This window comes from Saccopteryx leptura, chromosome 2 (assembly GCF_036850995.1).
Source record: "Saccopteryx leptura isolate mSacLep1 chromosome 2, mSacLep1_pri_phased_curated, whole genome shotgun sequence".
NCBI classification, from domain to species: domain Eukaryota; kingdom Metazoa; phylum Chordata; class Mammalia; order Chiroptera; family Emballonuridae; genus Saccopteryx; species Saccopteryx leptura.
This window is the reverse complement of record NC_089504.1, coordinates 385,208,386-385,219,817: the sequence shown is the minus strand read 5'-3', so window position 1 is coordinate 385,219,817 and position 11,432 is coordinate 385,208,386. Positions and strand designations below refer to the sequence as shown.

General features: G+C 46.3%; 1 protein-coding gene, 1 long non-coding RNA gene and 1 other non-coding gene across 3 annotated transcripts; 2 read left to right on the top strand and 1 right to left on the bottom strand.

The window, feature by feature from the left end:
- Positions 1-200: 200 nt before the first annotated feature.
- Positions 201-1,995, bottom strand: LOC136392861 (uncharacterized). Its single transcript, XR_010748997.1, has 3 exons — positions 1,829-1,995; positions 1,637-1,731; positions 201-1,051 (listed from the first exon to the last, which is right to left on the bottom strand). It is a non-coding gene; the product is annotated as an uncharacterized lncRNA (long non-coding RNA).
- A 4,165-nt stretch (positions 1,996-6,160) lies between these two features.
- LOC136392468 (tubulin alpha chain) lies at positions 6,161-6,871 on the top strand. Its single transcript, XM_066364629.1, has one exon. The coding sequence runs from the start codon at positions 6,161-6,163 to the stop codon at positions 6,668-6,670; it is 510 nt and encodes a 169-aa protein (XP_066220726.1). The 3' UTR covers positions 6,671-6,871.
- Positions 6,872-9,021: 2,150 nt separating this feature from the next.
- TRNAV-AAC (transfer RNA valine (anticodon AAC)) lies at positions 9,022-9,097 on the top strand. The gene has a single exon. It is a non-coding gene; the product is annotated as a tRNA-Val (tRNA).
- The last annotated feature ends 2,335 nt before the right edge of the window (positions 9,098-11,432 follow it).

The window sequence follows — 11,432 nt, the reverse complement described above, 5'->3', positions numbered from 1 at the left end:
CACCTGATCTGTAGTTTATAGATTTGAATTAACTGTTATCTGGAAATATGTAACCACAGTGAAACTAAAACAATGATGTATTCAAAATACCATGTGATTGTAACTTAGTGTGTGTGCATAAAAAGGAAGCTAGACCAGCATTTAGCGGAGATGCCTGGCAGTAAATGCTAACCAGAGAATAAAGAATTCGGCTCTCTCACTCGATTTTTGCCGACACCGTCTCCTCCTGTGGGACCCCTGGATCCCCGCCCCCCCCGGGGCTGGACCCCGGCACATCATTACATGCTTCTCAAACTGGAATGTCCCACAGTCCAGGCCTGGGCCAGCCTGCTACAAAAACAGCACAATATCTGTGCACAGCTTCCTGGGGCATCAGGCTTCCTATCAGATTTGGAAGAAACAAGTTCAGTGAGTAACAATAATCCCCTTCCCTCCCTCCACAAACATGAGAGATAAGACAGAGAAGAGCGGGGGAGGGAAGGACTCCCAGAGATACAGTCCAGTCTCCGAAGAGTCACCAGGTGGGCTGGATGGGCCAACCTGCAGCGAGGTGGTAGCCTCAGTTCTTGTTTCCCAAACAAACCTGGCAGCTCTAAGAGCTCAATGGTTGTTTTGGAATCAATAGTTTTTGAGGTCCATGGAGGTGGCAGCCAACCTCTTCATCTGAACCTTATTGAGGGAACACCCTGTAGTTTGCAAACCGCCATCCTTCACAAAACCAAGTCCCCTGTCCTGGTCGTGCTGTGCAAACAGGACCACGAGTGCTTCTTGCACAACTCTCACCACAGCTGCTTGTGTGCGGCACCTGGCTGGTCTCCTGGGATTCTCTAGAAGTAGTGGTCTTCCTGCTCTATATAATGTGCAGGGTATGTGGCTTCTCCACGCATCCTTGACCCTTAAATGGTGAATACTGACCCCATGGCTGAGTGATACTTGCAGGTCAGTAGTTCAGAGCATCGGAATTGCCTGGTCCACACATTGGCTTTTCTACATAAGAACCGGAGAGCTTCGGCTATTGAAGATCAGCATCTCAGCGTCTCCATCTGATGGGCTGGAGAAATAAAAAGAACTCCAGGTGAAGCTGGTGTGTGTGTTGTATGAGATAATGTAAGAAAGTGTGCAGCTGTGATGGAATTTGAAGATGCCTTGCTCACCCTAGATCCGCACCTGTGACATGGTTTCCACCGCCCTCTGCCTGTTTCAGGTCCCTGGCTCTCACAAACGGGGTCCTATGCGCATGCGCGGAACACATCCCTTCTGCTGGCCTTGGGGCTGGGCCCACTACAGACCACCTGTTTGGCCTCCAGGGAAGAAGGAGCCCACCCCATCCCCCAAATCGCTCTCAGGCAGCAGCTGCAAATGGGAGACAGCCCACAGTGGGACCTGGGGCTTCTTCAGAACCAGGGCTCATGAGTCTCTCCTGTGAGGACACAGCTGCTGTCCCTCCAGTCCCTCCCTGGAAGGCAGCCAGGTTTCCTCTGTACTAACCCTCAGGGCAGTGAGGCCCTGGGTGGGTTCGGGGTCGCACTGGGATAGATACAGTGTCCACCCGAGAGACTGCGCTCAGGGCTGTGCCTCCCCGTCCCGGACCAGCTCCGCCCAGAGCCCTGGCTGCCCGCGCCTGCGCACTTCTCACCGTTACCTCAGCCTGCGGAGCTGAGCCCGCCCTCAAACCTCCATAGTCTCCGGGTCAGAGGGAGCCAACGACCCCACATGGCTCCAAGGCAGCATCTGCAAATGAGCATCAGTGTGTCACCATGAGGATGTGTGGCCTTACAGGCTCCCAGGTCCTCCAGTGGAGGACACCCCGCCCGTGTCTCTCTCCCACCTGAAAAGCAGTTCGTTCTCCTCTACTTTCCCGTGGACAGATGTGCATTGGGTAGTTTAGGTCTGTGCATGAGGAGCTGCCTGGTCCATAGACTCTGCTCCCGTATCCAACCGTCCCTGCTGTCTGGCTTCTCCAACGTCTGCGGCTTCTAGAGCCCTGGCTGCGGGAAACGGTACCAAACGCGCATGCGCTGTATGAACCGTTAATGGCTGAGGCACGTGGGCCTCAATGCGCGGAGCTGAGGGATCCAGACAACCCGCGGGGCGGCAAGGTGGGGAGAGCCCATCCCCCTCAGATTGCTCCCGGGCTGCCACGGTCACTGGAAGGTGATCATTCCCCATGTGGACTTGATACATGGTGAAACCCGAGGCTTTTCCAGCAACCAGGGCTCCCGATTTTCTCTGAGGGAAGGTTCTCAGGCCACCCTGCCTGGCATCTTCCCAGCCTTGCGTGGAGGCTCCTCCAGCCCTGCATTTAATGAGACTGGGTGTCATTAGTAGGTAAAGCCTTGCAATTAAGCAGATCACTTGTTCCCCCAACATCTCAAACTCAGAACAAGACTCTCCCGACCCCTTGTGTGTTTCCAGTCCTGTCTGTCCTAAGCTGTGCTGACCCTGCGTGAAGAGTGTGCACCTGTCAGAGGCCCCGGTAGCTGGAGGCCATGGAGCATGCGCCATGCCACCACCACCTGCACCTCGTCTGTGTGCAGGGGGCTCGCCCCACCCTCCCCAGGTGTGTGCCCTCTGCAGACAGAAACCCAGACACAGCACAGTAATTCTGGAAACTCCGAGAAAACGCAAACTATGAGCCATTCTGACATAAATACACAAATTGACCAAGAAATCATTACATCGTAAGCAAAGAAATGAATTGCTTTTGGAAAGTTAATGTGTACAAATAGAATTGTGGAATTTGAAAGTAGGAAATTCATTACCAGTCAACTCTCATTCATTAATCAAGGATGGCTTTGTGACGATGGAGGGATTTCAGGCAACATGCAGATATCAGAAAGGTGAGCCTAAAGTGCACTTGTACAGGTGGGGTAAGTGGTCCACTGACCGTGGATGGCAAGTAGCTTTCTCTCACCACATCATCCAGGCTCCTAAGAGAAGTCATAGAGCACATGTCCCATGTCCTCTTCTCACTGAAGTCACAGGGTCACCATCACACGCAGATGGTGATAGCAAGTTTCTTATTCCTGTAAACTCACAGCTCTCTACTACCTTTGGAATTTGGGGCTGCTTAGAAGATGAAGAAGAAGAAAAGATAAGGTGTCTGACAGGCTATTCCACCCCCCCCCCCATCTCTGATTCTGGCTTCTTCTCACAGCCCTGGTTATCATCTTGCCGTCTATACAGCCGCCTACATAGCTTTCAAACAAGCCGAGAAACTGGCCTTCAGCAAGCATACTTTTGCAAGTGAAACAGCTTTAGCTGAAATTGCCTAACCTTGTAACAGACTCTTTAAATCTTCTGTTGAAGGGGCAGAGTGTGTGAACAGGAGTGGGGAGCAGGTGGTGGATGGGCTTACTCAATTCTAAGAACAAGTTGGTCTTTGGGGGACAGGACTTGGGTGTGCCGGCCCCTAGCAGAGTGCTCTTTTATTCACTGCCTCCCCTGTCCCCCACTTTCCCTTGTCCTGCCTCTGGGATGCACTTTCAACACGGCCACGTCATCTGAAGAGCTGCAGATTCACTCTGAAGGCTCTGCTGTAGAAGCAGATGGAATGTTCCTTCTGAGCTGATCCTTGCAGGCAGAAAGCCCCATCTTGACATCTGCCTGGGCTCCAGATAGTCCGTATAAAATGCTCACTAATTCTGCAGACCCTGCAGTCACTAAAGCAGCAGAACTACCTCCTCCAGAGCTGGCACCCTTTGTGAAACCGGCACGTGGTTACTGCCCAGCTGCTGGGATCAAGGGCCCCAGACACCGCAAGGTCTGTCTCCGTGCACACCTCCAATGTCACCTTGTCAGGTCCAAAGGATCAGAACAAAGCTGCATTACATTCTCTCTCCGATGTGTTTTATAAATGATGACTTAGTTTAGGGTTTTCTGGTTGTTTTGCTTTGCTTGCCTGACCTATTTTGAAGGCAGCTTTCCTTCTAATGATGTCTCAGTTATTGCCATGCTCTCTTTACAGCTGCAGGTATTGCCCGGGTAGCTTTTTCTCTAAAAACAAAAAGAAACCTCCTGAATCATTTCTCTTTTTTATGTTCTGCACCAGAAAACTGCCTGCAGGAGGTCCTTGAGGCGTTGGGTGAACAGGCACTTGGCTGCTGCCTAGTGTCCGACCTGAGAGTTTAATGAGGTGCAGAACCAGAGACCACTTCCAACCCTGAGATTCCAGTCTGGAGCCTTCTGCTCCTGCTCGAGGTCCCTGTGAACCAGACAGACCCACCCCCGTGCTCCTAGCCCACTTCTGCCTGTCCATTTCTGCCTGTGCTTGTCACTCTGCTGTCACTTCTGTTCCCATTTCCTGAGTTGAGGGGCAAGTTATGAGATCTGAGGGTCTAAGGAAGCCCTCATAGGTAAGTAACATCAACCCATTCATGACAGAAACCATCCAAGAGAAGACGGTGGAGGGAGAAGAATGCTGTTTGAGGTTTGCAGAGGCCCAGAGGTGAACATGACTCACCAAGTACCTGGTTCCAGTCCTCAGACCAGCATGTGCGCACAGCCTGGCGAACTTCCCTGATAAAATCAGTGTCCTCTTACTTGATGATCTCACAACCAGTGAGGCCCTGCTGACTTCAAGTGTGAGGAGAGAGATGCTCCTTGAGCTCAGGGCTGAGGTCTCATCAGCTGTGCCCACCCACCCAGGGTCCCGGCAGAGTCCAGCTGCCTGTGGTTCCACCCAGCAGCTGCTTCCTCTAAGACATAAATTCCTGAGGATTTCCTCTAACTGGGTAATTTTACTTCTTCATATATTAATTAGGAACAATGTGTTTTTAACCACTACTCTAATATAGAAGTGAAGGAGGGGAGTGCATTATCACTGTAAGTGAGAATATTCTGTGTCCCGTAGAGCATGCGTGCTGTTAGACATGAGAACATCATTCCAGGAGACATGCACAGAATGCTCAAGCTGGCACAGAGCTCTGAGCTAGAACAACAGAAGAAAAAACCATAGAAAAATCATTTGAACTTTGTCCAGTTTTAAATTGTGTGCTCTTTGAGAGACAATGTTAACAGAATGGCAACAGAGCCACAGACTTTTTGCAAATCACATATCTGAAAAAAAAAAACTATCACGTAAAGCACCGCTGATCAGGTTATCAAAAGATGCTCCACCAAAGATGATATACAGATGACAAGTAAGTGCATGGAAGAATGTTCAGCCTCAGAAGATCTCAGTGAAACGCAGATTGAAACCACAATGAAAAGGCACTGCATCTCTTGAGAATGGCTGAAGTTAAGACGGCCGACCATGTCAAGTGCAGACAAGGACGTGGCACAGTTAGATCCTTGTGTCCTTCTGGTTTAAGTAAAAATGATTAGATCACTTTAAAGAATGGTTCTTTACTTTCTAAAAAATTAAACATATACTTGTTAGCATGTCCCACTATTGTATATCACAAAGAAATGTACACATACTGTATGTGCTTACAATAAGTCCCCCACAAATATTTATAGCAGCTTTATTTATAATAGCCAGTTACTGTAAATGACCCCCATGTCTCTCAGTAGACAATAGTTTAAATAAACTGTGCTATATCCATAGAGTGGGTACTTTTAGCGACTAATGACTTATGGATATATGATACAGTGTAGATTAAGTTTTTAAAATGCTAATGAAATATAAGGACAAACATTGTAACCTTACACTTCATTTTGATGCCTGGACATCATTAGTGACCTCCAAAAATGAATGTCTCAACACAAAATTACACTGAGGGGATCTATTGATTCTACTGTACTGGGTAGTGGCATCAGAATGACCCAATTTCACAAACCAGAGCCCTTCCAGGAGAGCTGGGTGGTATGAAATGGGCTGCAGGATGTGTGTACTGAGACCAGCAGAGGTCGCTGGTGGACTGCACCTGAGGCTCAGGGTTCTGGGCCAGGCAGGCTAGGAAAGTTCTCTACTGGCTCTTGCACACTTGGGTAGACAGTGTCCTCACTGCAGTGTGACTTGCCTGCACCTGTGGACCCAGGAAGGCCCAGAGGGCTGTGACTCACACACTTACCTCATATCTCAGCCCCTTCCCCTCATGGATTTAATTGTCCAGGCCTGATTTACAGCTCAAAATAGATAGAAAATCACACAACACTTTAATTTTCTATTAAACAACTAATTAAACTGCAAACAGAATGAAATACATATAGATACAAAATGGTAAAAAAATGCGGGGCAGAGATCGCCAATGCATGCTTTGAGCCAGCCAACCAGATGGTGAAATGTGACCCTCGCTACGGTAAATACATGGCTTGCTGCCTGCTGTACCGAGGTGATGTGGTTCCCAAAGATGTCAATGCAGCCATTGCCACTATCAAAACCAACCATACTATCCAGTTTGTAGACTGGTGTCCCACTGGCTTCAAATTTGGCATTAATTACCAGCCTCCCACTGTGGTCCCTGGTGGAGACCTGGCCAAAGTGCAGCAAGCTGTGTGCATGCTGAGCAACACCACAGCTATTGCTGAGGCCTGGGCTCGCCTGGACCACAAGTTTGACCTGATGTATGCCAAGCATGCCTTTGTCCACTGGTATGTGGGTGAGGGCATGGAGGAAGGAGAGTTCTCCGAAGCACGTAAGGACATGGCTGCCCTTGAGAAGGATTATGAGGAGGTTGGTGTGGATTCTGTTGAACGAGAGGGTGAGGAAGAAGGAGAGGAATATTAAAGTTTAAATGTCACAATGGTGCTGCTTTTACAGGGAAACTTATTCTGTTTTAAACATTTAAAAGTTGTGGTCTTAATTTGAATGTAGCAGCGAGTACTGTAAACAATTATTGGCCTATGCTTTAAAACAATGCTTTGTTACAGACTCAGCTGTCCATTTCTCTGATGGGTTTGAATAAAGTATTCCCTGTCTTAAAAAAAATACTTGGAAAACTTCATTTTGATTTCATCCAAAGAATGCAAATGATTATGTATAATACTAAAATTTAATATGAATACAGTATTACATTAATGTATTATTAAAGTTCCACCACTTAAAGGAATCTGGATTGTATTTATTATTTGATGTATAGCGTTTCTGGCAATTGGTGTATTTTTACCAATTATTGAGGGATATTATATTAGATTTTAGTAAATATAAATAATCTTTATAATACAGCTCCAGTCCCCGATAGTAGGGAACGCCTGTCCACTGAGCAGATCTGAACAGTCTCATCACTGAGGACTATGTACACCTGGGAGTCAGCACCTGAGAATGTGCTCAACACAGTGTCATTGGGCATTACAAGCCTAAACAAGAGATGCCACTAGTCTCATTAGAATGGCTAACACTCAGTACACGGATGACAGCAAATGCTACCCAGGATGTGGGCAGCAGGAACTCTAACTCATGCTGCTGGCAGTTCAAAGTCGCATGGTTGCTTTGTGACCCTATGTCAGTTTCATACAAAAATAAACACACTTTTATATGACACAATTCCTGGGTGTTTACTTATATCAGTTATTTGTGTCCAAACAAACAATGCACAAGAAGTTGTAGCTTCTTTATTCATGCTTATTATAACTTAAGGAAGCAACTGCTATGTCCTTTAATAAGTGAATGAATTAGCAAATTCTTGTCCATTTATACAATGGAATATGATTGGAAATATAAATAATAATTTATCAGGATACAGAGAAACATGAATGAATGTAACACACGCATATTATTAAGTGAAATGAGTCAATCTGAGAAGACTGGAACCGTGAGGGGGCCGGATGAGGGCCAGGATAAGGGCAGGAGCACCGAGACCCAGCTGTCACCTGAGGCTGCCCTGTCTCCTACATCCACTCGAAGGAGCGCGTGCCCCCAGTTCCTGAGCTGTGAGTCCCCTCCCTGCCTCTGCAGGTTCCCTGTGTCATCCTTGGGCTGAAGCCCTCCCACTCCTCTAGTTTCCTGTTATCAGCTGGATCCCAGCTCTGTAAAAGGAGCCTAAGGAAAAGGAAGATTGCACAGCCTCCAGAAAGAGGAAGATTTGCATAGACTTCCCCCCTCTGTGTCAGGGGGACATATAAGAAGTGTAAAGGCTCAGGCCTGGCTGTGGGTCAGGAAGCAGAGTCTGGGGCGTCTGCACCATGGATTGGGCTCCACTCCTCCTCGCCCTCCTGGCTCACTGTACAGGTGGAGCCTGAGGGAATTCTGGGAGGGCACCTGTTTGTCACCTGGGAGGATGACCTCTCCCCCCTCCCTGGGAAAGGGGTCTGTTCTGTCCTCCCTGATCTCTGTGTTGCTCCCTCCTTGCAGGGTCCTGGGCTCAGTTTGTGCTGACTCAGCTCTACTCTGTTTCGGGGTCTCCTGGACAGAAAGAAACCATCTCCTGTACCCACAGCAGCAGCAACGTAGGGACTACTATGTGTCCTGGTACCAGCATCACCCGGGCAGTGTCCCCACCACTGTCATCTATGAATTTAACAAGAGACCCTCCAGGGTTCCGGATCGGTTCTCCGGGTCCACCCATAGCTCTTCCAACACCACCTCCCTGACCATCTTTGGGTTGCAGCCCAAGGGCGAGGCCGACTACTACTGTCAGTCTTATGATAGCAGCTATAAGCACTCAGTGCTTCTGATTCAGCGGAAGTGAGACCAAAACTCCCCAGAGCCTCCCTGTCCTGGGTGTGCCCTCACCATCTGCACCACAGAGAGGGGTTCCTTTCTGTCCCCTGCTGAAAAGTTTGTGTTGAGATTGTTGATCTCTGAGTCCTTCTCTTTTTTCTTTTTCCAGATTATTCCCACATCTTGATGATAATTGCCTATTTCCATTGCATTCACTTCATGGAGGTGATTTAGTTCAAAACAGGGTTTCTGAGCCTCTGCATGTCTGACATTGGAGATCGGGTCATCGCCTGTGGAGAGGGGTCTTCTGTACACGTGAGACATAGAAACATTCTTTGGGCTCCATGACTACAGTGCTAGTAGTTTCCTGTTCTCTAAGTAATGACCCAGAAATACAGCTTCAGACATTTCCAAATGTCCTCTAAGGAAGCCTAATCATCCCGGTATGAGAACCACTGTGTTAAAAGGACATGCTCTCGGCCCTGGCCGGTTGGCTCAGCGGTAGAGTGTCGGCCTAACGTGTGGAGGACCCGGGTTCAATTCCTGGCCAGGGCACACAGGAGAGGCGCCTATTTGCTTCTCCACCCCTCTGCCGTGCCTTCCCCTCTGTCTCTCTCTTCCCCTCCCGCAGCCGAGGCTCCATTGGAGCAAAAGATGGCCCGGGCGCTGGGGATGGCTCTGTGGCCTCTGCCTCAGACGCTAGAGTGGCTCTGGTCGCAACATGGCGATGCCCAGGATGGGCAGAGCATCGCCCCCTGGTGGGCAGAGCATCGCCCCATGGTGGGCGTGCCAGGTGGATCCCGGTCGGGCGCATGCGAGAGTCTGTCTGACTCTCTCCTTGTTTCCAGCTTCAGAAAAAAAGAAAAAAAAAAAGGACATGCTCTCAGCTATTGGGACACCTTTGACTTTCAGTCCTGTTTAGGCCATTCAGCTGGACGGAAACTAGATGTGTCATCTCTCTGTGCTTCCGTGTTCCCGTCTGTTAGACAGGACAGTTATACACACTCACATGAGGTCAGAGAGCCTGTGACCCAATCACATGGTACCAACCAGAGAGCAGAGTACAATATTTGGCCAGACTAGGTGTACAGTTCATATATTGAAACTTTATATAATGCACATAAAAATATAGCACAACTGTCTTTATATATTATTTTTTGGTGTATTTATTTTTTTAGAGCATTTTTTAAATGTATCTATTAATTTTAGAGAGAAGAAAGAAAGACAGACAGAAAGACAGAAACATTGACCTTTTTCTGTGTGTGCCCTGACCAGGGATCAAACACACAAACTTTGCATAGGCCCTGGCTGGCAAACTGCGGCTCGCGAGCCACATGTGGCTCTTTAGCCCCGTGATGGCTCTTCCACAAAATACCACGTGCGGGCGCTACCTCGATAAGGAATGTACCTACCTATTGCCATTTTATATCTTGCTTTCTGTTAGTTTTGTGTCTTGTTTGATCCTTCTCTTTTGTTTTTCTATCTTTTGTTTTTATTTGGTTGTATTCCATACATCTTTCCACTGTTGCTATCTTTTTTATCTCATGTGCTTCTGTGGTGGTTTTTTCAATGGTGGTTACCTTTGAATAATGAAAAGGGTCCCTACCCTGTTCATTGTAGCAAACTATTTTTTGAGTACTTTTGCACTCCATCGTCCTTTGCTACTGTTAATCTCCATCTTCTCCCCCTCTTTCTTTTTGTTGTTGTCACAGTTTAAATTTGGTTTTATTGTGTTCTTCTTGGAGCTTTTACTTGTGGCTCTGTTTTTTTTTTGTTCTTTGTATCTGATTGGAGAACCCCCTTCCATTTTCTCTCTCTTCTCCCTCTGATATACCTATTATTCTTATGTTATTCTTTTTGATGGAGTCAGATAATTCTTGTAGGGCTATCTCATTTTTTTTTTTGAGTCTCTTTCTTCTTCTCTCTGTTGTGCCTCAAGTTGCTTGTCTTCTATTTCACTAATCCTCTCTTCTATCTGACCTGTTCTATTAGCTAAGCTTGTTACTTCGTTTTTGAGCTCGTGAATTGAGTTTTTCATCTCTGTTTGATTTGTTTTTATAGTTTCAATTTCCTTGGACATATATTCTTTGTGTTCATTGAGTTGTTTTCTGAGCTCCCTAAATTGCCTTTCTGTGTTTTCTTGTATATCTCGGAGGATTTTTAGGATTTCTATCTTAAATTCTCTGTCATTTAGCTCCAAGGTTTCCAATATATTAAATTTTTTCTCCATAGATTTTTCCTCATCTAGCTGTGTTACCTCTCTTTCTTTTGTATCCATGATATTTGATTTTCTCTTCCTTAATGGCATCTGAGGGTGGTTTTGTTGATAGTATTAATGAGATTTAATAAAGAATAAAAAGTTTAAAAAAATAATTTAAAAAAATCGAAAAGAGTTGTTTTTTTTAAAAAAAATTAATAATGAAATAAAGAAAAATAAAATAAAATAAAAATTAAAAAAAAAAAGAAAAAAAAAAAAAGGAAATTATTCCCCCCCTCCTTTTTTCCTCTCCTCTCCTCTCCCCTCTTTCTTGATAAAATCTTGTGGTGGACTGTGAATTATAACAAACAATGCCTGTGATGGAGGGCCTGAATTGGGGAAAAGTAATAAAGGGGCAAAAAAAAAAAAAAAAAAAAAAGTAAGAAAGAAAAAAGAAGAAAAAAAAAAAGAGCGTATGGACCCACAAAAAGCAAATAAGGAAAAAATTTTGGTCAAGAATAAAATGATTTGCTTTTAGGTGTTGGTTGTCTAAGAGTTATGATGAGAGGATTAAGAGGAAAATGGAAAAATGGGGGGACAAATTAAAAAATTACTATTGTATTTAGTGGAACAAGAACTAGATAATATGGAGAGCCAGGGATGGGAGCACTGCTAGTGAGTTAAAAAGGTGAA